Source organism: Phyllobates terribilis, unplaced genomic scaffold (genome assembly GCF_046119375.1).
Source record: "Phyllobates terribilis strain yellow unplaced genomic scaffold, ASM4611937v1 Scaffold_3__8_contigs__length_932513732, whole genome shotgun sequence".
Taxonomy (NCBI): domain Eukaryota; kingdom Metazoa; phylum Chordata; class Amphibia; order Anura; family Dendrobatidae; genus Phyllobates; species Phyllobates terribilis.
This window is the reverse complement of record NW_027362763.1, coordinates 847,655,836-847,683,475: the sequence shown is the minus strand read 5'-3', so window position 1 is coordinate 847,683,475 and position 27,640 is coordinate 847,655,836. Positions and strand designations below refer to the sequence as shown.

General features: G+C 44.3%; 1 protein-coding gene across 1 annotated transcript in view; it reads right to left on the bottom strand.

The window, feature by feature from the left end:
• Nucleotides 1-24,378, bottom strand: part of PYGB (glycogen phosphorylase B) — a 77,274-nt gene extending 52,896 nt beyond the window's left edge. The window contains exon 1 of the mRNA XM_073672515.1: nucleotides 24,011-24,378. Coding sequence (XP_073528616.1) covers nucleotides 24,011-24,340 — 330 coding nt within the window. The 5' untranslated portion in view covers nucleotides 24,341-24,378. The remainder of the gene's footprint in view (nucleotides 1-24,010) is intronic.
• Nucleotides 24,379-27,640: the final 3,262 nt, after the last annotated feature.

The window sequence follows — 27,640 nt, the reverse complement described above, 5'->3', positions numbered from 1 at the left end:
AGGAAATTCGGAAGACATGATCTGTTGGTGGCTCTTGAGGACCGGAGTTGGGGAACAATGCCTTAGAGCATAACTACAGTTCTGCGATGGCTGTAGTTTGGACTGACCACTTGTAGCTCAATGGAAACACTGTCATGGAGATCACATGTAACAAAAGAGAAAGGAGATGAAGACCGGGAGGTCAGTATGTTTTGTGACAGGGGGATGGACGTGCCACATTTTTATGGCAAAGAACTTGAACATACGAGTGTATACTACAGACATGTGTTGTCCATGTGTGCCATGGACTGAACACAGAGAGCACACACACTCATTGTAACCGATGTGCCAGCACACATTGCCAATTTTCCACATAGTCCAATATGTGGACGAGCTCATTGGGCCGGCCACATTAGCAATTTGCGGGCATGACTGTCCTGAGTTTCCGTATGGCTGTCTGAACTTGGCCAAGAGCTGTATATCGTGGCTGGGAATTTAGAGCCCATCGATCAGTAAGTATCTAATGATTAGAATGTCAGCTGCTGTTCTTCTTGATCCAATTTTTTGTGTGTAATGTAATTGGAATATTTTTTTTCTTTCCCGTTGGAAAGTTATTGTTCTGTATAAAGAACAGGCCAGAATGAGCCGGTGACTTTTTCTCACGCAGACTTCATAAACATTTCCTTTTTCATCCCGCACACATCACTTATTGTTGAATTCTCCGCTTTCATTCTATTTTAAGGTTCTAATTATGTTAAAAAAAATAAAAATACCCAGAACTTTCTGCCAGCTCAGCAAAGTATAGCGTTCTGGATTTTTTTTTAATCTTTGGGGACTTTTTCACATTATCTTAGTCGCTATTTTCCATCAGAAGTGATTCCAATTTACCAAAGAGGTACAAATCTTTCCATAATAATATTTCTAACTTTATGTTCCCACTATAAGTTTTGCCTCACAGATACCTAATTGTGAGTAATCCAGTCAAAAATTATATTTGTAAACTGGTAATCCCACAAACAATATTTATCAAAGGTGACAAATGTATGATCAGTGGGGGTCTGACCATTGTTCTCAAGAACAGGTATCTTGTGTCCCTCCTGTGACTAGCCCAGTAACGCATGCATGAATTGACCACCCTGTAGGTCTATGGAAGCGACCTTGTGCATATGAGACCACCACTTCCACAGACAGTAGCTCAAGCATTGGTCACTCACGCACAACACAACTCCAACAACTTGGAGGACACCTAACGTTTATACATTTATCACTTATTTTCCTGGGGTAACCCCTTTAACTCTTTGTTATTAGCTACCTATATACGTTAAAAACGTCCATTTCCAGATTATCTTGCCGCGTAAACAGGCTGCCAATCATTGGGTGAAATGTGTGCAGCACAAATTATCATTGTTCTCGGTGACACATCGTCCTGTGTAAACAGGCATTTTACTGATCGGTGGTTGATTTGTGCTGCCGGTAGGTCTGTGTAAATGAGCCCTTATTTAAACTGTCACACAATAAACATGTATGCTCAGAATGGGTAAGCATAAGTTTATGTCTATAAAGAAAAGCAAATACTTGTATGGCCAAGTCTTATCTCTGGTGCCAAATGGGTGGGCATTTAAAAATCCAACCTAGTTGATCCTGCTTTTGTCTACGGGCAGAGGTCAGGGTACTGTACAAACCATATATTTTTCTAATCTTAATTGGGGTTTTGCAACATCATAAATGGGAACATTTTCAAAGTGATTGTAAAAACAAGGAACTTTGCAACTTAAGGCGAATTTCCACAGACCGATAATCCTTTAGATTCTAACATTGATGACCCATCGTTCACGAAAATTGTGTAATGTGAATGAGTTGAGAGACTGAATGATGTGTCCAAAAAGTTTGTTCCTTGAGCATGAAATCATTTAGGTGAGCAGCCAAAAAATTTATAGAACAACTTTCAAAAATGGTGTAAAGTAAATGGAGATTGTTCATTCATTCAACGATTAGACTGGCAAAAAGGAGGAGTGGAAATTCAAGTCCTAAATAGGTATGGATGTCAGAGATTGGCAGATCGTGCTAAGGGGATATTGTTCAGTAGTAGTTGGAGCATTGGAACAAGTACATATTTGTGTCATATTGTTCATCGTTATTAATGCAAATGCTACTATTTATAAATAAAAGTGATACTGATTTAATATTGTATCGCTAATTCAATTACATTTTCTTTTACGGTATCAGTAAATATTTGAGTGAATTTCCACAATACTGCATGAATTCACGTAAGTAACAAGAGTGGTATCACTTATGGGATTTGAACGTTGAACACATACTTCAGATTGTCTGTGTGAACACTGCGCACAAATATTATGATGTACTAATCGCTATTCAACCATTTAATTCACAATTTTCATCCTGTATAAATACTTATCTGACATTGTTTGCTCATCAAAAGTTACAATCACATCGTTCGTTGTTTCAATGATTGTCTACTCGTGTAAATGAACCTGTAACGCTGAGTCACAACTCACAGGCAAGCCATGAGACAGGGTAGTCAGGAGGTCCGAGGTCAGATACCAGGAGGGCTCATAGTACACAGGGGTGAGACAAAGGTATGGTCAGGTAACAGTCTGGAGTCAAATGCCATGAGGGTACGTCAAAACCAGGGAGTACAACAAACAGATAGTCAGAGGCCGAGTCTGGGGTCAGATACCGGAAGTCAGAGAGCGTCAAAAGCAGAAGGGATAATCCACACGAATAGTCACAACAGATCCACGGTCATCAGCAAGGTCATAAGACAGAGAGCAAGCACACACATCTACCTACAGCAAATCTACCGCTGACAATCTGCTGCTCATAGCAAGCCAGTTAAATACCATGCAAATCATTTGAGGACGGGAGGCACCTGAGGAAACACCCGCAGGCTAAACCAGATTGAACAGCAGGGCTGTCAATCAAAAAGCTGACAGCCCAGTACGCCCAAGGATCAGATTGGATGACTGGACTGTCACTCACAAAACCGACAGTCCAGCACACCACAGATCCCATAGGGCAGCTGAGCTGTTACTCACAGCGTCCCTAGTCCACAATCAGATATGAAACCGTGACAGAACCCTTACCGCTGATTAAAAATCCTCTCTGTTCTCATGAAAGGAGGGATTTTTAATTCTTACTGCTCTACTCTAGGATTCCCTCCACCTCTGCAGTCTATCAGCAGTGGTTGGTTTCCTGAGTAAGGAGTTCAACGTTTTCAAGCTCTTTGCTTTAGAGATTGTATATACTGCTTAGAAGCTTGTAGGATGGCTGGATCTGTCCGGCCTCAATGCCCCTGCGCTTCTCCAGTTCTGAAGAGGTAAGGCTGCCTCTGCCTGCAGGAACGAGGGCTCTAACATGCTACTGGCCTGAATGGCCTATCCTTTAGGAGAGCCCCCGCTCCCATGTAAGCAGGAATCTTGGAGGCAGGGGAGCAGCATGCTCCTGAAGAAAGATCTTGAAACAACACTTCTACACACCGTATAATTAACTATTCACATCACTGACATTTACAGTATATACAGTGGGTACTGAAAGTATTCAGAAGCCTTTAAATTTTTCACTCTTTGTTTCATTGCAGCCATCTGCAACCAAGATTATTTCTGTTTGTGTAGCAAAGACAGGACAAAGAAACTACAAGTCAGAGAAAAGTGAACACTAAAGTAATGTTAATTGAAGCTCTGCATTTGGAGCCAAAATCCAATATAAATAACATCGAGGGGATGTACAAAAAGACTAATCCCTGATGTAATATTATTATCAGAATTACTAGGTGCCAGGACATAATTGTTAGGATCTGCCTCTCTATTCATTGTGGAAGATACAGAAATAGATGAGCACTTACAGTGGGTACGGAAAGTATTCAGAACCCTTTACATTTTTCACTCTGTTTCATTGCAGCCATTTGGTAAATTCTAAAAAGTTCATTTTTCTTCTCATTAAAATAGACTCTGCACCCCATCTTGACTGGATAAAAAAAACAGAAATGTAGCAATTTTTGCTAATTTATTAAAATAGAAAAATGGAAATATCACATGGTCATAAGTATTCAGAATCTTTGCTCAGACAATCATATTTAAGTCACATGCTGTCCATTTCCTTGTGATCCTCCTTGAGATGGTTCTACTCCTTCATTGAGTCCAGCTATGTTTAATTAAACTGATAGGACTTGATTTGGAAAGGCACACACCTGTCTATATGAGACCTCACAGCTCACAGTGCATGTCAGACCAAATGAGAATCATGAGCTCAAATGAACTGCCTAAGGAGCTCAGAGACAGAATTGTGGCAAGGCACAGATCTGGCCAAAGTTACAAAAGAATTTCTGCATTACTCAAGGTTCCTAAGAGCACAGAGGCCTCCATAATCCTTAAATGAAAGAAGTTTGGGACCACCAGAAGTCTTCCTAGACCAGCCAAACTGAGCAATCGTGGTAGAAGAGCCTTGGTGAGAGAGGTAAAGAAGAACCCAAGATCACTGTGGCTGAGCTCCAGAGATGCAGTAGGGAGATGGGAGAAAGTTCCACAAAGTCAACTATCACTGCAGCCCTCCACCAGTCGGGCCTTTATGGCAGAGTGGCTCAACAGAAGCCTCTCCTCAGTGCAAGACATATGAAAGCCCGCACGCATAGAGTTTGCTCAAAAACACATGAAGGACTCCCAGACTATGAGAAATAAGATTCTCTGGTTCGATGAGACAATGATAGAACTTTTTGGTGATAATTCTAAGTGGTATGTGTGGAGAAAACCAGGCACTGCTCATCACCTGCCCAATACAATCCCAACAGTGAAACATGGTGGTGGCAGCATCATGCTATGGGGGTGTTTTTCAGCTGCAGGGACAGGACGACTGGTTGCAATTGAAGGAAACATGAATGCGGCCCAGTACAGAGATATCCTGGATGAAAACCTCTTCCAGAGTGCTCTGGACCTCAGACTTGGCCGAAGGTTCACCTTCAAACAAGACAATGACCCTAAGCACACAGCTAAAATAACAAAGGAGTGGCTTCAGAACAACTCTGTGCCCATTCATGACTGGCCTGGCCAGAGCCCTGACCTAAACCCAATTGAGCATCTCTTAGAGACCTGAAAATGGCTGTCCACCATCCAACCTGACGGAACTGGAGAGGATCTGCAAGGAAGAATGGCAGAGGATCCCCAAACCCAGGTGTGAAAAACTTGTTGCATCATTCCCAAGAAGACTCATGGCTGTACTAGCTCAAAAGGGTGCTTCTACTCAATACTGAGCAAAGGGTCTGAATACTTATGACCATGTGATATTTCAGTTTTTCTTTTTTAATAAATTTGCAAATATTTCTACATTTCTGTTTTTTTTCAGTCAAGATGGGGTGCAGAGTGTACTTTACTGAGAAAAAAATGAACTTTTTAGAATTTACCAAATGGATGCAATGAAACAAAGAGTGAAAAATTTAAAGGGGTCTGAATACTTTCCGTACCCACTGTAAGTGCTCATCTATTTCTGTATCTTCCACAATGAATAGAGAGGCAGATCCTAACAATTATATCTTGGCACCTAGTAATTCTGATAATAATATTACATCAGGGATTAGTCTTTTTGTACACTCCCTCTATGTTATTATATTGGATTTTGGCTCCAAATGCAGAGCTTCAATTAACATTACTTTAGTGTTCACTTTTCTCTGACTTGTAGTTTCTTTGTCCTGTCTTTGCTACACAAACAGAAATAATCTTGGTTTTGTAATAGATTCTTACCATTAAAGTAGTAATGTTTATATACTAGCAAAGAAAATGGTCTTATGACTAAGTCCTACAATAAAGGATTTCAGCTTACAGATATACTTACTGCATAGTTTGTGATCATTTTATATTTGGTGTTTATACACATGGGGAGGTAATCGCAGCTTCATTACAAAGCTGCTATTCTTAGTTGTAATCCCTCCATTCCTTAGAATTCTGCGGCTCTCACCAACCCAATGAAGTGACATGAAGAACCGGAGGGTTGCTCAGGCTCTCACCAGGTCCCCATTGGTCTCTGCTTCTTGCACCTGTATTTTACACACCAGAAAAGCCCACTCAGACAGTCACTGGCCGAGCAGCCACTTCTGTAGTCAGTGATTGGCTGAGTGGGTATTTCTGGCCCTTCCCCATGTCATGAGGACAGGACCAAGAAGCAGAGACCAACATTGATGAGTGCAGAAACTGGACTTGTCGGGTGTCTGGGAGGTCAAAAATAGATTTTTTAAATTAGTATAAAGCAGTCCGAGACATTTAAAAAGAAAACAACTGAGGCACATCTTTTGTCAGGTAATCACTAAAATCAAATTCTACCAAAGAGTATCCTTTTTCTGTCCATCAGGACAGCATACATCAGACTTTTCTCTAATAGGAATCCAGTAAAAAATGTATGGGTATTTTTTGTATGCCTATACAGTTAGGTCCAAATATATATTTGGACAGAGACATTTTTCTAATTTTGGTTCTAGACATTACCACAATGAATTTTAAACAAAACAATTCAGATGCAGTTGAAGTTCAGACTTTCAGCTTTCATTTGAGGGTATCCACATTAAAATTGGATGAAGGGTTTAGGAGTTTCAGCCCCTTAACATGTGACACCCTGTTTTTAAAGGGACCAAAAGTAATTGGACAGATTAAATAATTGAAAATAAAATGTTCATTTCTAGTACCTGGTTGAAAACCCTTTGTTGGCAATGACTGCCTGAAGTCTTGAACTCATGGACATCACCAGACGCTATTTCCTCCTTTTTGATGCTCAGCCAGGCCTTCACTGCGGTGGATTTCAGTTGCTGTTTGTTTGTGGGCCTTTCTGTCTGAAGTTTAGTCTTTAACAAGTGAAATGCATGCTCAATTGGGTTGAGATCAGGTGACTGACTTGTCAATTCAAGAATATTCCACTTCTTTGCTTTAATAAACTCCTGGGTTGCTTTGGCTTTATGTTTTGGGTCATTGTCCATCTGTAGTATGAAACGACGATCAATCAGTTTGGCTGTATTTGGCTGGATCTGAGCACATAGTATGGCTCTGAATACATCAGAATTCATTCGGCTGCTTCTGTCCTGTGTCACATCATCAATAAACACTAGTGACCCAGTGCCACTGGCAGCCATGCATGCCCAAGCCATCACACTGCCTCCGCCGTGTTTTACAGATGACGTGGTATGCTTTGGATCATGAGCTGTACCACGCCTTCGCCATACTTTTCTCTTTCCATCATTCTGGTAGAGGTTGATCTTGGTTTCATCTGTCCAAAGAATGTTCTTCCAGAACTGTGCTGGCTTTTTTAGATGTTTTTTAGCAAAGTCCAGTCTAGCCTTTTTATTCTTGATGCTTATGAGTGGCTTGCACCGTGTAGTGAACCCTCTGTATTTACTTTCATGCAGTAAGGTAGATTTAGATATTGATATGCCTACCTCCTGGAGAGTGTTGTTCACTTGGTTGGCTGTTGTGAAGGGGTTTCTCTTCACCATGGAGATTATTCTGCGATCATCCACCACTGTTGTCTTCCGTGGGCGCCCAGGTCTTTTTGCATTGATGAGTTCACCAGTGCTTTCTTTCTTTCTCAGGATGTACCAAACTGTAGATTTTGCCACTCCTAATATTGTAGCAATTTCTTGGATGGGTTTTTTCTGTTTTTGCAGCTTAAGGATGGCTTGTTTCACCTGCATGGAGAGCTCCTTTGACCGCATGTTTACTTCACAGCAAAACCTTCCAAATGCAAGCACCACACCTCAAATCAACTCCAGGCCTTTTATCTGCTTAATTGAGAATGACATAAGGAAGGGATTGCCCACACCTGTCCATGAAATAGCCTTGGAGTCAATTGTCCAATTACTTTTGGTCCCTTTAAAAACAGGGTGGCACATGTTAAGGAGCTGAAACTCCTAAACCCTTCATCCAATTTTAATGTGGATACCCTCAAATGAAAGCTGAAAGTCTGAACTTCAACTGCATCTGAATTGTTTTGTTTAAAATTCATTGTGGTAATGTCTAGAACCAAAATTAGAAAAATGTTGTCTCTGTCCAAATATATATGGACCTAACTGTATGTAACATCCTCCCAATGTATATCTCCAATGGACACTAAAAAGTGTAATGAGCAAATACCCTTGCAGAGCACCCAATGAAAACTATAGATGCATATGCAATGGACAGAAGCTAGAAGTCCTCCGGAAACAGAAAGACACTTTGCACCGGGCCTTTATTCTGGATAGCAGAAGTGGATAAAAAATACGTAAAAAAAATCCAGCTCGACGAGAATAATAACATGTAGTTATTATAATATTAAAACTTCATAGTCACAAAGAATCGTGGATGAAAAAAATGATAGCGCTTTCCATAAGCAAAGCAAGTTGCCACCGCCAGCGCTGTTTTTTCTAGGGGTTCCAATTCATGAGCATTCAGTTCTGATGAAGGTCTATTATGAGACCGAAATTGTTTAACTCACTATTTGGTGAATGCTTAAATAAAAAACTGAACTTTATCCTACTTTGAGTGCCAAGTTTTTCTTCTATATTACGGATGGGCTGGATGACCTACTTGTGCGCCATAAACTACAACTAACAAGAGTGCCGTATATTACCTGATGAAAAAAATCAACGCGTTTCAAATGCAAACTGCACTGAGGAACTAACAGTATACTACTGGGGATGGGCCAGCCACTTTTTTGCTTTTTCCAGTCATCAGAATTGTAATCACTTTCATTAATTAATTAAATTTTTACTAATGTGTTTAAACTATATTTTTGTACCATCGTTCACAATCATGATAAAACTTTATAGTATGTAAATCCAGCTTTATGTCACCTTGAAGATCCTACAACAAACCTTTTCTTCAGATGTTATAGTCTACAATGCTATCTGACCAGAATCCATACAATGAAAAATAGATAAGTGGAGCGCAAAGCCTAGCCAATTACTTTGATGAGGTCAGCCTGTGAAGGTCACTGTGTTATTGTTCAGAATCTCATACTGTGAAAAACATAAGAAGCATTAATCCAATAAAGAACTAAGCACTCACCATAAAATGGGAAACCCTATAGTAATGTGGCCAGCTAATCTGTCTCCTAAACCAAATCGACGTCACTCATAAAATAGTGCAAGAGTATGGTGACGCGCCCCCTGGGACATATTCCTTTCTGAGGGGAATACCCGGCACCGGATCAGATGGGGGGTTGTAGTCTCCGAGCGGCTGTGACCCGGTCCCGTGCCCAGGGCGTCAAGCTCAGGGTTATGTGGCAGTCTTTACTGATGTTATTAAAGTTCGTTGTGTCGACTACGCCACCCGTTGTGATGCGGTCACTGTGGCCGCCGCTGCAGCAGGGTCCGCTGAGGCTGATGGTGGATGCGCAGCTTGGTGGGATAACCCCCAACGGGAGGGGTATAGCCTCAGAGGGGACAGGCGCAGAGGATGGGGGTTGTGGTGGTGCGGTGCAGCCGGTAATGATGACAGACTCGGGTAGTGCAGTTAAGGGTCTTTTACTTACTGCAGATGTTCCTGGTCACTCTAGCTCCAAGTGACCTCCCGAGCCGTGCTGCGTCCACCAGGTCCTGGATCCGGCCAACCCCCAAACAAGTCCGGAGCGTGGCCCTGAGCTCTCCCTCTGTCCTTTCTTCAGCCGTCCCCACCAGTGATTCACCTAAATCCAGCTCCCTCGGGCCTTCTGTTGGGCAACCTTTGGCCTCAGGTTCCCTGACCCTCCATGTGGTGTGCCTTCAGGGTGAATGTAGTGGGTGACCGTGACAGACTCTGCCCACGGTCTCCGGTCTCTGGCTGGGGAATGTCTTTACCCCCACCAGCTTGGGTTCCGGTACCCTTCTGCTGACTCCTCACCCGGTGTTCTTATTTGGGTTCTTGGGTCCCTTCTTTGTCCCCCCTCTGGGTCTTTCTTCACTCCACTCTCTCTCTTCAGGGCCTCTCTTTCTTTCAGCTGCTCCTCTGCCAGCTTCCGCTCCTCCTCATCTGACAGGCTCCTCTGCGTCTGACAGGCTCTCTGCGTCTGACCCTGATCCTAGTTGGTGCCCTCCTTATATATCCCTCTATGTGTGAGCTCAGGTGACCAGCACCCAATGAGCTCCTACCACTACCCAGACTGCTCCCCCTATCTGCCCCTACACTACATGGGATGTTCCTCCCCCCTCCCACTCCAGCCAGGAACAGGCTCGGTCGCACCTGCACATTTCTAAGTGGGAGTGCCGTCGGCCTGCTCCTCTGGAATGGGATGTATGTAGTGCATGCAGTCTATCTGAGCTCAGTTCCACACTCCTTCCTTACCCGGGAGTGGAATATCACACCTCTGGGTTGAGGTGCAATACCCCTGTAGCAGCCGAATCCTCAGGGTGCTACATATGGCATGGGTAAAAAAAAAAAAATAATCCTCATCAGGCCGCCTTACTAGCTTTGTAGTTGCTTAGTTATCTCTGATGTAAGAAGGATGTCACTTATCCTCCTGAGGGGTATTTAAAAATGACACTCGTCTATGGGGAATCCGCAATGTCCTTTATCCAGGCATTCTGTTTTCTGGAGCATAGACAGCAATTCCCTACTTGTAAAATAAAATATATTCGCTGAAAAGCCATACAAAGATAAAATAGATGAAAATGATCAAATAGATAAAAAAATAAAATATAAAGATGAAGATTAAAATGGATTAAAATGAAAATTAAAAGAAAAAAATATATAAGGATGTAGATAAAAATAGATAAAATGTCATGCCATTTCAATAAGTATACTGTGATGTGAAGGCTTGAGATTCTCCTCAGCCGTGCATGTCATTTTCAGAATATTCTTGTAATGACAGGAACTATTTGCAATTTTTTAATAGAAATTTATACTGAATTTCTTCATATACTTTTGTTCAAAAGATTGAGTTTAAAGGCGTTTTCCACCCTTTCATTTAATTTACATAAGGTCCCTTGTTATTAAATAAATAAAATTACAACGACTCTTCTGCAGATCCCCCACCGGTCTTTTCTCATCTGCCAATTTGCAACTGATTGGTTGCATTAGTCAGGTGCCAACCGGGAAGGAAGAGAAGAGACTGTCTGGGGAAATGGTAAGCACAGAGGGGGAGACAGGGGATCTATGGGTGTATATGTGCCATTTTATTATTTAATAACACACTGAAGCCATATGTACATTTAAAAAGGGTTGGTAAACCCTTTAAGAGCCTGTAAGCTCCGAAATCTGTATCAAAGTACTTAAGTTTAAAAGAATTTCAGCAAGACTGAAAGGAAAGGTAGTTTGGACCTCACAGCCTCGCTCACTGCATGGCTACTCTAAGGTATAAGGTCTCCTACAAAGTCCTGTTGTTAGTTTGATACCGATTTTGGAAAGAATAAGACTCCCTTTGAATCGAATACCCTAAAAAGTGACAGACCAGTAAAATAACTAGGATATTAGGATTTTATTGGAGCCTGATCTGACAGACCAAGATGGCGTCTGGGTTTCACCATACGGCGTGGCAGTGTTAACCAACAAAAAATCTCTATTTTCCTCTCGTGTATTCTGAACCCAATATAACAGAATAAAAAGTACAAAATGGGTCTTTTATGTTGCTAAATCTGATCAAGCCTAACTGCCTCCCAGCTGCGCCTCACCAGCAACTAGCGGACGCCTCACAGAAACGAGACAAAGGATAACGCATCTATGGAAACAGAAATGATTGAATCAACAACACATGCACTGAATAGCAAATGTACCTAATGAGCTCATGTATAAAGCAGATGAACCAATTACCAGAAAGTGTGCATACTTGTAACAGTGTGTAAAAATCACATGCACACAGCTGAATCATCCCACCAACCACAGACTAGACCAGCCACCAAATATAGACCAGACAAGCCACCAACTACAGACCAGACCAGCCACCAAATAAAGACCAGACCAGCCACCAAATATAGACCAGACCAGCCACCAAATATAGACCAGACAAGCCACCAACTACAGACCAGACCAGCCACCAACTACAGACCAGACCAGCCACCAAATATAGACCAGACCAGCCACCAAATATAGACCAGACAAGCCACCAAATATAGAGCAGACAAGCCACCAAATATAGGCCACACCAGCCACCAAATATAGGCCACACCAGCCACCAAAGATAGACCAGACAAGCCACCAAATATAGGCCACACCAGCCACCAAATACAGACCAGACAAGCCACCAACCACAGACTAGACCAGCCACCAAATATAGACTAGACAAGCCACCAAATACAGACCAGACAAGCCACCAAATATAGATCAGACCAGCCACCAACTACAGACCAGACCAGCCACCAAATATAGACCAGACCAGCCACCAAATACAGACCAGACAAGCCACCAACTACAGAGCAGACCAGCCACCAAATATAGACCAGACCAGCCACCAAATATAGACCAGACAAGCCACCAAATACAGACCAGACAAGCCACCAAATATAGACCAGACCAGCCACCAAATATAGACCAGACCAGCCACCAAATACAGACCAGACCAGCCACCAAATATAGACCAGACAAGCCACTAAATATAGACAAGACAAGCCACCAAATATAGGCCACACCAGCCACCAAAGATAGACCAGACAAGCCACCAAATATAGGCCACACCAGCCACCAAATACAGACCAGACAAGCCACCAACCACAGACTAGACCAGCCACCAAATATAGACCAGACGAGCCACCAAATACAGACCAGACGAGCCACCAAATTCAGACCAGACCAGCCACCAAATACAGACCAGACCAGCCACCAAATATAGACCAGACCAGCCACCAAATACAGACCAGACCAGCCACCAAATATAGACCAGACAAGCCACCAAATATAGACCAGACAAGCCACAAACTACAGACCAGCCATCAAATACAGACCAGACAAGCCACCAAATATAGACCAGACAAGCCACCAACTACAGACCAGACAAGCCACCAACTACAGACCAGACAAGCCACTAAATACAGACCAGACAAGCCACCAAATATAGGCCACACGAGCCACCAAATATAGGCCACACTAGCCACCAAATATAGGCCACATGAGCCACCAAATATAGGCCACATGAGCCACCAAATATAGGCCAGACCAGCCACCAAATATAGGCCACATGAGCCACCAAATATAGGCAACACTAGCCACCAAATATAGGCCACATGAGCCACCAAATATAGGCCAGACCAGCCACCGGGGTGCAGGTGTGACATGCACACAGTGACACCAGGAGTGTCTGCACAGGATGCTACATATGAATGCCCATTCCTCGCTAACAGAAGGCAACTGACAGCATCCGGCTACAGGATTACAGTCCTCCGTGTGACCTAGAACACTTGTGTTGCAGTAAAAGATCATAGTACAAAGGCCTAATACCTAAAACCAGGGGCAGACAGATTATTGGTGCAACCTGTGCAGCTGCAGAAGGGCCCATGAGATAAGGGGGCCCACTTCCACCTCCAAAGCAGATAGAATTGTGCATTATGATGAGCTGTTGACCTGCAAAGGGCCCGTATATTGTTCTTGCACAGAGGGCCCCTTCTGTCTATGTCCACCAGTGCCTAAGTAACTGGTACAGTATATGTATAGTAAGGAAAGTAAGGAAGAAACTTAAAGGGAAATTGTCAGAAATTCTAACTCCCTATTAATATGACTATGAGAGTTCACACCGCTCACTACACAATACTAGGTCCTGGTTTGCCTTTTTGCTCTGGGGGAGACCAAATTCTGGACCTTGCTAATTTTGAGAGCATTTACACTTCTGATGAAGGGTATTTACCCGAAACGTTACGTTTTATCTATAGTGATGGCGGTGTTATCTATGGATATGAGATATTCTGAATAAGTCCTAAATAAGCATCTCCAAGTGTCGTATAGTGTGCAAAAGTTCCTTCCTTCCATTCACTACTTCCTGATAGTGTCTTGACACAAAAGAAAGGCCAGCAAATGTTGCCAAGCCAATGGCTGGCTGGCTGTGGTGGGAACCTGGCTAGCCATTGATCGGCTGAGTAGTATGAGTATGGTTTCTTTTATTCCCTTAAAGGGGTATTCCCATCTCCAAGATCCTATCCCAATATGTAGTAGGTGTAATAACAATATTAGCAAATACCTCCAATTAGAAATGTAGTATAGTTTTTCTGATTCGCTATGTCTCTCTCTCTCTCATGTGCAGGCATTGCAGGACCTTAAGTATCCATGGTTAAGACCATTGATATAGTGACAGTTAACTAGTTGCTAGTGGCCATAACCATGGATACCTAAGGTCCTGCAATGCCTGCATATGAGGAAAGAGATATAGCGAATCAGAAGAACTATACTACATTTCTAATTGGAGGTATTTGCTAATATTATTATTATTACACCTACTACATATTGGGATAGGATCTTAAGATCTTGAAGATGGGGATTAAGTGTGAAATTATGTCTAATTTACCTTTTTTTCGCTGTTTTTTTGTGTTGTTCCAATTCATACAAAGGAAATAAACATGTGTATAACAAAACATGTGTAATTGCAATAATTTTATGGGATTTTCTGGGACAATTTCAAGGGTGCCAACACTTTCGACCATGACTTTAAGTCACAGAAGATTTAGGCTTTAATAAGGTATTAAAAATGCCTATTTTTCTGTTTCAACGTAACCCAACTGTAACGCACGTGGTAGTGGAACTAAAGTGCCGTGGACCGAGGACAGCCTGGAGGGGCATGACTAGGTAAACACTTGACTCTTGATTAGAGCCCCTGATGGTGTGGTTAGACTTGGCTCCAGATGGACGCCAGATGCTAGTCCAGGACAGACCTCGGACACGGCAGCTGACTCCCAAAGGGGTAGGACGCTGGAACGGCCCGGAATGGATGGCACCAGGGCTGTGGAGTCGGTAAGCCAAACTTCCGACTCCTCAATTTCTATGACACCGACTCCGACTCCCTCATACATGGCACATGTTTAAGTGATAAATTTACTCTAGCACAGATTCATCTCGGCTAAAAGTCTAGACCCTTAGATCAGGAATAGGACAGACATTTAGGCTATGTGCCCATGATGCAGAAAATTTCTGCAGCATTTCTGCATCTCCCTGGCAGAAAAAACGCATGCAGATTGTGCATGCGTTTTTCCTGCAGAATACATGCGGATTCACATGCATACCCACATGTGTTAACGCATGTGTTTCCACATGCAGATTGACAAGCGCTTTCCAGGCGATAGCATCACTTGGAAAGTGCTTGACAACTAGGTCACACTATATAAATCCATGCAAAAGGCATGAATTTATATAGTGTGACCGTAAAAATAAAAAAATAAAGCTATACTTACCCCCGATCCCCCGCCGCGTGTGCTGTCGCGCTCGTCCTGGCTTCTTCCGGGTTGCCGGCATCTCGCGAGGCAGCCTGCGGTCACATGACCGCGACGTCATCTCAGGTCCTGGAAGGAGAAGCACTGCGCCGGCCGCCGGACAGGTGAATATAAACTTTATTTATTATTTTATTATTTTTTTCACATGTACAATGGTACCCAGGTCTGGATGAGAGTCTTCTCTCCTCCAGAATTGGGTACCATACGCACATTGAAACGCATATAACCCGCGTGTACAAATGTACAGACACGGATTCTATGTGTCTCAATGCAAGTCAATGGCGGCGCTTCCGCTGCTCTTCCGCAAAATTAATGAACATGCTGCGGATTTATTTGCGCTGCAGAAACGCTGCGGAAAAATCCGCAGCATGTGCATTGACATTGTGGAATGCCATTGGGGACCATGGGGTGCGGATTACCATGCGTTTTTGATGCGTTTCCGCTGCGGAAATTCCGCAGCGGAAACGCATGAAAAACGCATCGTGGGCACGCAGCCTTATAGGACATTTCATAACTTTTCCAAATTCTTATGAAAAAATATTCCCCATAAACTGCATTGAACTACTGCACCCAAAGTGTTATATATTTTAGGAGTGGGAGTCGTTCTATTTTATACACCGACTCCACAGCCCTGGATGGCACAGCAGGCACATGCAGGCGCTGGACAGGTACTTGCAGACTTGGCTGGCATACAAGCGGACATGGCAGGTATTGGAAGGCACGGCTGGTATACAGGTGGACACGGCAGCAGGCACGGCTTGTATACAGGAAAGCACAGCAGATGCTGCCAAGTACAGCTGGTATACAAGTAGGTACGGCAGGTGCTGGCGGGCACAGCTGGTAAACAGGCAGGCACGGCAGTTGCTGGCAGGTACAGCTGGTATACAAGTAGGTACAGCAGGTGCTGGCGGGCACACAGGTAGGCATGGCAGATGCTGGCAGACACAGCTGGTATACAAGAACAGGGGGCCTGACAACCATCAATTGTGCAGACAAACTGACGGAACACGTTGCTCATGCACCTCCCAACAGGTGGAGGTGCCTTAAATAATAAATGTCTCCCAGCTATTGGCTGGTAACACTTTGGGATAGTGCGCACTGTCTCGTCTCTTTAAGAGACCGAGGGTGCACGCATGAGAGCGCACTAAGCGCGGTGCCAGGGGATATGCCGGACATGTAGCAGGAGGAAGCGTGGGCCAAGGACCGGGGCGGTGAGTGAATCGGCGTTACTGCTAGGGGAGAGGAGGATGGGAATTGCGCAGGGATGCCGACGCTATACAAACATTGGCCAGATATACTACTTTTCTCACTTAGAACTATAGACTTAAAGGGAATCTGTCAGTAGAATCAAGCCGACCTCAGATATCAAGGTATCATTTTACTCAACGTTCTATGACTGCATGCCCATATAGACGGCTTAGGAGGGTTGACCCTCCTGACAAATTCCCTTTAACACTGCTCATTATATAGTGTAAATGAACCCTTATAATGCTAATCACAACAACACAACAAATCACCTAAATCAAGTTGTTAGATGAGCTCGCTCTCAATAAATGATCTCACAGAACATGCAGGACGTGCTCAGGGATAGGAGTTTCCTTATTGTAGTCACATAGAAAAGAAGCAGTGTATTTTTTTATTTTATGCACCAATAATAAGTCTTTATAGTTTGATTTCTGTTACCAATAGATGTAAGTCAGTTGGTGAGTATACATCTGGTGGGAGCTGGTTGAGTAAATTAGATAATATGGTGTCTAATGCATGCTGCAAGATAGCACAGTGGTGTGATATATCGTGGCAATGGAATGACCTTCAAGCTCCAGGGCTGGGAAGTGAATGAGTTTTTACACAGACACTTATTTCAGTACATCACTGCCTAGGTGGGCATTTCCTGACACATCCAGTGTGTTGATAAAGGATCAGGAAGACCAACAGGGACTGGGTCAGTGTCAGAACAAGTGGATCGCTGACAATGAATATGACTTCTTTCATTTATTTATTTTTTATACTAGTATATGGCTTTGTATTAAACAGAATCTGTCACCATGTTTTTGATACCTCATCTGAAAGCAGCATGATGTAGGGGCACAGACCCTGTTTCCAGCGAAGTATCACTAAAGGAAGTATCACTAAAGGTCGCGTCACACTAAGCGATGCAGCAGCGATCCCGACAACGATATGACCTGTCAGGGATCGTAGCTGCATCGCTAATACATCGCTGGTGAGCTGTCAAACAGGCAGGCTCACAAACGATCAGGGGAGCAGCGATATCGTGGAAAGAATCATTCCGCGATGTCCTGCTCCCGGCTCGTAACCATGATAAACATCGGGTTACTAAGTGCGCGCGTGCCCCTAGTAACCCGATGTTTACCATGGATACCAGCCTGATCGCTGGTCCCGCTGGTCACACACAGCGATGTGTGCCGGCCAGCAGGAGGCCAACGACCAAAAAATGGTCCAGGACACTTTGCAGCGATCAGCGACCTCACAGCAGGGGCCTGATCGTTGCAAAGTGTCACACATAGCGACATCGCTGGTGAGGTCGCTGTTGCGTCACCAAAACCTTGACTCAGCAGCGATCTCGCTAGCGATATCGCTATGTGAGACGGGGGCTTAAGTGTACTGGGTGATGAAGTTGTGATATAATCACTGTTTTCTCTGCTGTAGATGTAGCAGTGCTCAGAACGCTGAGCCCTGTGTAATCCCACCCACACCACAGCTTCCTGTGTACATTGTATAAAGCTGCTATTCAGTGCCGGTGGAAGGGTTACATAGAACAGCTGACTAGAAGGCATAAGACACCTAGTCCTGTAGTGATAATCTCCTGCTGATGAAACACTCTTTTTATTAAAACAAAAGAAAACAGCCTAGTAAGTGACACATCACTTCATGCGGTCCTCAGATTACATAGCACAAACCTGCAGACAGATTCCTTCTATAGGGGTTGTCTGGGCATATAATACTGATGTCCTGCCCTTAGGATAGGTCATCAACATCAGATTGGTACCAGCACCCCCACCGATCAATTATTATGGGATCCTCCTTAAATAGGAGATGATTTGCAGTACTCAACTGCAGCCGCTACGCATTAAATGAAGATTTGCTGTTCAGATCAGAACATGTTTACATCCCGCTGCCATCAGATCTAATGCTATGTGATCACTTGGGTGCTAAATGTAGGACTCCCCAGTCATCTGATATTGGTGACCTATCCAAAGAATAGGACCTCAATATCATATGCCCGAAAAATCCCTTATTTGTATCCGCTATACAACATATTAAGGCTATGTTCACACATCTTGGTTTTTTCAGCGTTTTTTAATGCGTTTTTTTATGCAAATTTTCTGCTGTGTTATGCAGTACCAGCAAAGTCTATGAGATTCCAAAAATCTCATGCATACATAATGTTTTTTTTTAATCAGGATTTTGTGCTTTGCATTGTTTTTTTGCAAAATAGAGCATGTCACTTCTTTCAGCGTTTTTTCACCAATTGGAAGTAATGGGTGGTGAAAAAAAACGCTGAAAAAACGCAGGTGCCAGGTTTTTCAGCGTCTTTTGTGCCAAAACCAGAATGAGATTTTTATTTTTTTCACATGCATAATAGAGACAAAAGGACAGTGGAAAAAACCCTGAAAAAACGCACCAAAAAACGCACCAAAAAAGCAAGAAAAATCCTGAATAAATCTCCTGCCAGAGATCAGGTTTTGCTGCAGAAAAAAAAAACACTGAAAAAACCAAGATGTGTGAAAATAACCTTAAAGTTTTATTTGCTAACTTAAATGTATTTTCATAAAGCTACAAATGAAGTGGAGATGTGATGTAGCTATTTCTGCACATGATGTGTAGCCTCCCGCACTTCCCAGCCCTGTAGCTTGAAGGTCATTCAATTGATCGACCATCAATAACATCAGCTCTTTACTCTTGAAGCATCCAATAGAGAAAATATTACATCATTTATAAAACCAGCTCCCACCAGATGTGCCCTCACCAACTGATTCACAGCCATAGATAAGAGGCATGAAATAAACTGAAGAGACGGCAGCATAAGATAAAAATTGCACAAATGGAAAGGGCCTCTCCCACTTAGGACCGATTGCTTCCCTTCCCGTATCTCTCGCAGACTTTGATAGAGATCCGCAAGCAGCTCACCACTCGCTCCCTTCCGCATGTGCTTCCAGAAGTAGGTACTTTAGAAATGCCACGTACTAATAAAGGAATTACGTCATTTTCAGGCACATCTAACAATATCTCCGTCTTTCTTCATTAGAAGTGGTTAAATCATTTTATGGAACGTTAGTTAAATTCTTAAAATGTAGAAAGTACACAGGGACAGATAAACCTGTAAGGTTTATAGCATGTTCAAGTGACACTGTGCAGAATCTGGTGCACCGAGTGACAACACAAGGAACAGCTATGAACAGTGTCTGTGTTCTCCATAAGAGTCACTGCCGGGCTCCTCTGGCAGTGGCTTATCTCCCTGCCAAACAAAAGGATCAAACATTGGAAATTCGACATACCAGATCCTACGAATGATGCTAGATCACACAGATGATATCGGGGGAGAGTTGGGGGGCCCCCATACACTTTACACTGTTGCCCAATCCCGCCAATATTCATGGGTTCGGCTGACTTTAGTCTAAAGTGTATAGGGCATTAATCCTGTATCTTATAGGGTACATTTATACAGGCTGATTATAGGGAACATATGCTCATTCCCAATATTTGGCCTGTCCAAGCAAGAAGTCAATCACTAAAGGACAATCAAAAAGCTCATTCATTGGGTGAAATGATTTTTGTGGCATCACATCATCCTGTGTAAACAGGTGTTTGTGTTGCCAAGAACAATGATGTTCTATGTGCACAGAACAATCGAATCAACAAGTAATGGCTATTAGATGACCACTGATGGGCTTCTATGTAGCCAATCAGCAGTCATTTAACAACCGCGGATCAGACATTGTAATTTCACCCTTAGGCTTTGAGACAATGTCAAATACTTAGCATGACTCCTTTTACCCTTCTTCAGGTGCCCACTCTTCATACCAACTTAGTAATTCACACATTTCTTTCAACAGTAGATCTTAAAGGGCCTCAATACCGACAGGATAACTACCAACTCCTCTGCTCAGAAATCTTGAGATACCCTTAGACCATACGTGTTAAACTCCGGCCTGTGGGCCAAATGTAGCCCACAGGGTGGTTATTTTTGGCCCGCGACACCAGAACTGCCACCCCTATGTAGGGCCATAATTCTGTGTGGAGGACTATGTGGGGCCCATTATACTGTATACTGGTTGGCCCGCGACTTTGTTTTTAATTTTGGCCCTCTGTATGTTTAAGTTTGACATCCCTGCCTTAGACCATGCAAATTAACTACTACCCTTTATATAAACACGACCTAACCTTTGCCCTTACCACTTTGAACACTAATGCAAAACTGACCCTAATGCACCTGGCCATAATTATATCCTTTACGCAGACATAGTAAAATATGCCTTCCTCATGTCTATCACTCGCTTGGAAGTCGATTTAGGTTCTACCATTTAGGAAACCAAACATCTCAGATAGCTGACAGCCATCTTTTCATAGCTTGCATGTTTTGTGTATTGGGAGAGGAGAATAGGCCACTGCCAGACACCTCTGGGTCAGCTTTTTGCTATAAAAAGCTAAATAAGTGGGCATTATAAGACCTAATCCTTATCTCTCCTTACAACACCTGTTGTGGGACAGTCAGGAGGCTTTTATTCACAGTAGGCGATTAGCCACTTGTGCCGAAATAGGTAGGATACACAGCCAAGGTCTCCAGTAACACACTCATGCTGAAGACTTTCAACAGGACATTGCTCAGATAGTGCTAAAGATGCATATACACTGCCAATTCCCTGACAAACAGGCTAAACGCTCCTTCATTGGGTGAAATTAACTTTTGGTTTGCTTGCAATATCATACTATATCTGCAGTAGGTGTGGAGGGACACAGAGCTATATACTGATCATGCAGAGATTTTCTATATTTTTCAAAGGTACTTACACTTTACCAGCCTATGTATGATTGTACGGCACCTATGTACTCAGACTTAATATGGAGTGGGTCATCCCATATGATGGAAACACATGTATATCCATGTAAGACACATGCTTCCCCCCCCCGATTTTGACCATCCATTTGTGTCCCTTAGGTGAGGCATCTTCTTTTAAAACTTAAGATTTTATATTGTACTTCATATTTAATAAAGATGTATTGATATAATTTATTGATTAGCTTACTTCTTCATTGGTCTGAGGTTCACTTTACTCCCAGACTGTTTTTATTGTTGCTATATCTGCAGCACGTTGTCCTGCGTAAACAGAAAATGTGCTGCCAAGAGTAATGGCCACCTATGCATACAGACCCGTCCATTACTGATTGTTCTGTGACCGTATTAAATGAGGTCTGCCTATCTTAACAGGCTATTAAATGACCACCAAACATCAAACAAGGAGCTGATCAGCAGTGGTTTAGTGTCACAAGTAGGTGGTGTAAATGTGCTATTAGGCACAAAGCACATTGTCCCTGGTTACTCCCCAGTGCTTAAGGGTGTAGACAGAAGTGGCATGTACCAGCCCTGGTGGTCCTGTCCTAAAATCTATAGACAGTGGATCCGGATCCACCATCTCATTCACTCAGTTGCAGGCCACAATCTAAAATAACCATTAGGATGCACTACCTTGTAATACTAGTGTCATGCCTAAAAATTGCCTGTGCCTGGAAACAATTCATTCTTGAATTATCAAAAATAGAAAGGTTACTTCTTAAATGGTCACTAAAAGCTACCTAACTTCTCATGGGGAACCATTAAATGGGTTGTCTCATCTTCATGAATGAGTAAATTGCAAAATGATTGTAAAAACAAGCAACTTTGAAATTTACCGCTAATTAAAAGTCAAATCCTTTCTCAACAATGGAAGGATTTTTATTTTATTTATATTTATCTCCAGCTCATTGCTGAGGTTACCGGCCACCCTGCAGTATCTGAGCGGCCTGTTACCTAGGCAGGGAGTGTGTGCAGGTTGCGGGCTCTTAGCTTTGGACCCTAAAGTGCCGCTCTGAAGCTGGCGGACAGCTGGATGCTCCCAGCTTCAGTACCGATGCGCTTCTCCCATGCTGCCAAAGCAAAACTGCCACTGCCAGCATCATGACAGAGCGTTCAGACCAGCAGTGTGATCATACTGCTGGTCTGCACTATCAATATTCGGGAGTGCACTGCCCCCCGGCAAGCAGGAAGCTGGGAGGCAGGGGAGCAGTGTGCTAATGAAGAAAAAAGATGAAAAAACCTTTTTAACAAGCTTCAGAAAATCGAAGACTTCTGGATACGAGAGGATCCAAACCACCGTCACTAATCAAGCTAAATGCCTTTGTAGTGGGCCAATCACCCTTTAAATTTAAAGGGAACCTGTAGCCATGAATCTGCAGGCACCACGTTGTAGAGCAGCGAGAGCAGAACAGATTGATATATAGCTTTGCTAAAAAATATTCAGTATAACCTGTGTCTAAATCACTAAAATGTCTGCTCTTTCAGGGGTTTTTTTTTATCTAGTTGGCGGCCCTATCAGTGACTGTCAGCTATATCTGTAAGCACACTTATACATAAAAAGCTGTCAGTCACTGATCGGACAGTAAACCCCAGAAAGAGCAGAAGTTTTAGTGATTCAAACAAGAATTATACTGAATATTTTCTCTCATAACTATATATCTATTCAGCTCTCTCTGCTCTATTTACATTTTCATGGCGACGGGTTCCCTTTAAATGTACAACCAAAGATGCCTTTCTACCCTATTGCCTCTCCAGGGACTGCCCTTCACCCCATTCATGCCCTATTCATTTCCTGATAGCCACACCATAGATTAGCCTCCATGGGTGTCTTCTGTTCTTTTATTTAGATTAGTTATCTATTGTAAATCAGGGCTGGGTTTCTCCTGTACTGAAAGAGACAATGAAAAAAGACACAATGTCTCAAGACACTAAATGCTTTACCCAATAATGACAAGAGAAGCTAATTTGCACACAATATTTACCAAATCTAGATTGGGAGCCCCAATGGGGACAGTGCTGATAATGTCTGTAAAGCGCTGTGGAATTAATGGTGAGTGAATAAAATAAATAAACAGATGCTAGCCTTCATGTCTCCGCAGATCAGGAGGTGACACACAGAATACATCAGCAATCATACAGACATGATCTGTAATAGTAATTCCTCCCTGTATAAGAGGATGTGCAGAAAATCAGAGAGGATGCAGAAATGATCCCCTCAAGGTCAACAGATGAGGGGACATGGAGGCTTCTCCTGGAGGCTTCTCCTGGAGGAGGCCTCATCAGCTCATCTATAAATGGAAGCAGAGGGGGGGCAGCTCCTGCTTAGGGATGAGGATGGTGCCACAGGCATGGCCTCCTCCGTATCTGCAGGCAATGGGGTGAGGGTGAGGTCAGCCCCAGCACTGCAGCCCCCTGCAGTGTCACCCCCTGCTGACTGCCCAGTACACGGCAAATACAGTGTTAACCTGTTGTGTGCCAGCTGCAGGAATGGGCCACTGGCGACGCGATCTGCTACATGAGATGCTGCAGTCATTCTGCAAAACAAGCCAAGATGGAAGAAGGAGCCGCTGGAGCTGCCCTGCAGGGGGCACACCGCACCTGCCCCTTACCTTGGGGTCTTTCTCGTAGTAATACTGCTGGGTCCTGATCCATCTCCCCACCAGGTGGTCCCTGACAGTGTGTGCCAGGGCAAAGTAATAGTCTCTGGGGGTGGACACGTTCCTGTCTTTCACCAGGGTGAAGTGCAGATGCCTGTTGAAGCTCTTCCTGACCTCGGACACATCCCCGAGCCCTGCGATGCCCCTGACACTGATCTGCTTCCTCTTGTCGCTATCAGAGAGCGGTGCAGCCATGGCTGAGCAGAGTGCGGCGAGTGATGGGTGTGCAGAGCCGTGAGGGTCGTCAGGCTGTGAGCTGCAGTGAGGAGGAGGGATGCGCATGCGCGGTGTGCCCCGGCGCTGCAGACCTGCCTCCCGTACACAGGGATCAGAAATAACAGGGATGTGCCACAATAACCTCGTCCTCACTGATCACTGCTCATCTACCTGATCGTGGCCTCCTGCTGGTACGTGTGCACACTGTGATTGTATGGCCAGAGACGCAGTACAGCAAGACGTCATAGATTTCTGTAAGAAGATGACATCATACCACTGAGGATTTCCAAGACTATGATAAAGCCAGGATGGACAGTGACGGAGACACGTCACTCATGATAACAACCTCATTAATAATAATATCAGTGCTGGATGCTAGAATATGTAATCGAATGGAAAAATTGCCAAAAAATGTACCAGAAGGATAAAATAACATTTATGTTAAAAACACAATGCGTTTCGCCTCTATCCAGCTTTCCTCAGGGGTCTGAGATACCCGAGGAAGGCTTGGTACAGCCGAAACACATTGTGTTTTTAAAATACATTTTCTTTTATTCTTCTGGTACATTTTTGGTAATTTTTCCATTTGATTACATGTTCTACCGTGGGAGCGCCCTGCACCTGGTATCGCCACATTCATTACGCTTTACCAGAACTCCTTTGGAGGAATTTCCATCAGCACAACATTTCGGCTGCACCTATTGGATTCATTTCATGCCTTTATAAGAGTTGTGCCCAATTATGCACAACTCCATCAAGTGAGCAAATTCCCTGTTTATGATTCTAATCTTTATTTTTTAAGCTTACTATGCTCAGAAAGCGACATCTTTTATTTTTCCCTTAAGAGACTTTAACTATTAATAATAATAATAATTATTATTATTGTGATGAAAGCCGGCCGGTGGGTGCAGCTCTCTGGCGCCCCCTTACCTCTCAGGTCAGTCAAGGTACTGCACCTAGAGAAAGTAGTGCCAGGTAGCTGCAACCAGCGCAGGGAACACGGTAGTGTGTTCCCCTTCAACGTCACTAAACCGTAACGTCACTACACAGCACAACTCGCTAGCGCCCTCTTAGCCTCAGGTCAGTCAAGGAACTGCACCTAGGATAAGCGGTCGCCAGAGAGACTGTCCTGTAACCTACTGGGTAGCGGGGCCCTCTGTAGTGAGGGTGGTGTATATATCTTCCTTGGCCGCGCCAGGAATATATATATCTGAACCTCCGACCGTCACTACCAGCCTTCCCCAATCCCCAGTTGGTATGCTGCCACCAGTCCCTATTTTAGATATACGCCCAGTCCGTGAATGGGCCTATATCGGGTCAGGAACCAACCCTGGGTAGCGTTTTTGGCTTGAGCCGAGCTCACACGGACGTGCGTTCGTTATGCAGAATAAAAGGCAGGCCCACAATTACTTGAGGTAATTGATTATAATAATACACTAGATACACGATATACAACTAAATATACACAGGTATAAGGTCAGGCTAAACTATACAACAATGGAATACAACACACAGAATCACCACAGCATATCAGTTACCGGTTTCTTGATTTTCTTGTGACGCAGGGAGAGGATTCTGCGGTCGCAGGCACGGTTCTTTGTTACAGGCTGAGGCCTACCACCGCATGGTCAAACTGCTCCTCCCCTTGGTGGCCTCAGCTGGTGCTCAGATGTTCAGCACACCACTCTTGGGTCAAGACTGACTTGTCTCTTGTCTGTCCTGCTATCTTACCTGCCCTGTCCCGCCCACTGCTGGTGAGGTCAGCTGACTCAGTCTCCACCCTCAGGTCTAACTTCGATCAGAAGCCCAAATTCTATGGAACCCAATAACTTCTTCTGGGATGGTCTCATGATACCCCCAGGGGTTCCCATGGATTCGGGCCGCCGTAACCGACCTTTTGATATCAATTATGATACCATACGGTCCTCAGGAATGGCTCCGCGCTATATCTTGGCTTCCAGAGCACGTACAAACGTCTACCGCGGAGGCTTGTGTGCGCAATGGCTCCGGGACGCCGTGATATTTTTTTATTGGCCCATCCCACGCAACATGCGTGTACTATTCATGTTTCTATATCTTATGCCTCCATGCTTGTGACAGACAAAGAAACTAGTCCTATGGGACAAATGGTCAGGTACAGATAGACGAAGCACCCCCCCCTGCTGGCTGTGTTTCCTCTCGAAGTCTTTGAAGCTCCTAGCATTCAAGTGTTAAGTAGGCTTCTTATCTTACAGGAGCCTGGATGGGGGGAAACTATCTAGTTGACGTTTTAACAGAAGGTCCCAAGGGTGGGGGCTGCTGAAGTGTGGCCATCCCTGGATATGATTTATCATTACCAAGATGGCGGCTACAGGTTCATCACACCTCCCCCTATACGAGGGCGCGAGGGGGTAGCACATTCCTGTGTTCCCCCGTGCGTCCTTCTGCACCCTCCCCTTGCCGGGATAACCCGTCAGCGTTACCGTGGTCACGGCCTCTTCTGTGGCGAATGGAGAAGTGGTACTGCTGGAGAGCGAGGCTCCAGCGTTGCAACCTGCCATTCGACCCAGAGACCGTGTGTAACCAGCTGAGGGGGTTGTGGTCCGTCTCCACGGTGAAATGGCTCCCGTACAAGTAGGGCTGCAGACGCTGCAGGGCCCATACAATTGCCAGGCATTCTTTTTCCACCGTGGAGTAAGCCACCTCCCGGGGCAGTAGCTTCCTGCTCAGGTACAAGACAGGATGTTCCTGGCCTGTCGTGTTGACCTGACTTAGCACAGCACCGAGGCCAAAGTCACTGGCGTCGGTCTGTACCACAAACGGCCGTCCGAAGTCGGCAGCTTGCAGTACAGGGGAGCTACTTAGGGCGGCCTTGAGTGCCCCGAAAGCTGTCTCGCAGGCGACTGTCCAGTCGACTGCGACGGGCAGCTTCTTCTTGGTGAGGTCCGTCAGGGGCTTGGCCAGGGTGCTATAGTGTGGGACGAACCTCCTATAGTACCCGGCGGTCCCCAAGAAGGACATCACCTGCTTTTTGGTCCTAGGAGTGGGCCAGGATGCGATGGCATCCACTTTCCCCGGTTCTGGCTTCAGAACCCCCCCGCCTACCCGGTGACCCAGGTAGAGGACCTCACTCATGCCCAGCTGGCACTTTTCCGGCTTGATGGTCAAGCCTGCCCGGTGGATCCGACCGAGCACCTGCCGCAGGTGCTCTAGGTGATCCTCCCAAGTGGGACTGAAGACTGCAATATCGTCCAAGTACGCAGCCGCGTACCCTTCAAGTCCCTCAAGCAGCGTATTGACCATCCGCTGAAAAGTGGCAGGGGCATTCTTCATGCCGAATGGCATCACTGTGGACTCGTACAGTCCAAAAGGGGTGATAAAGGCAGA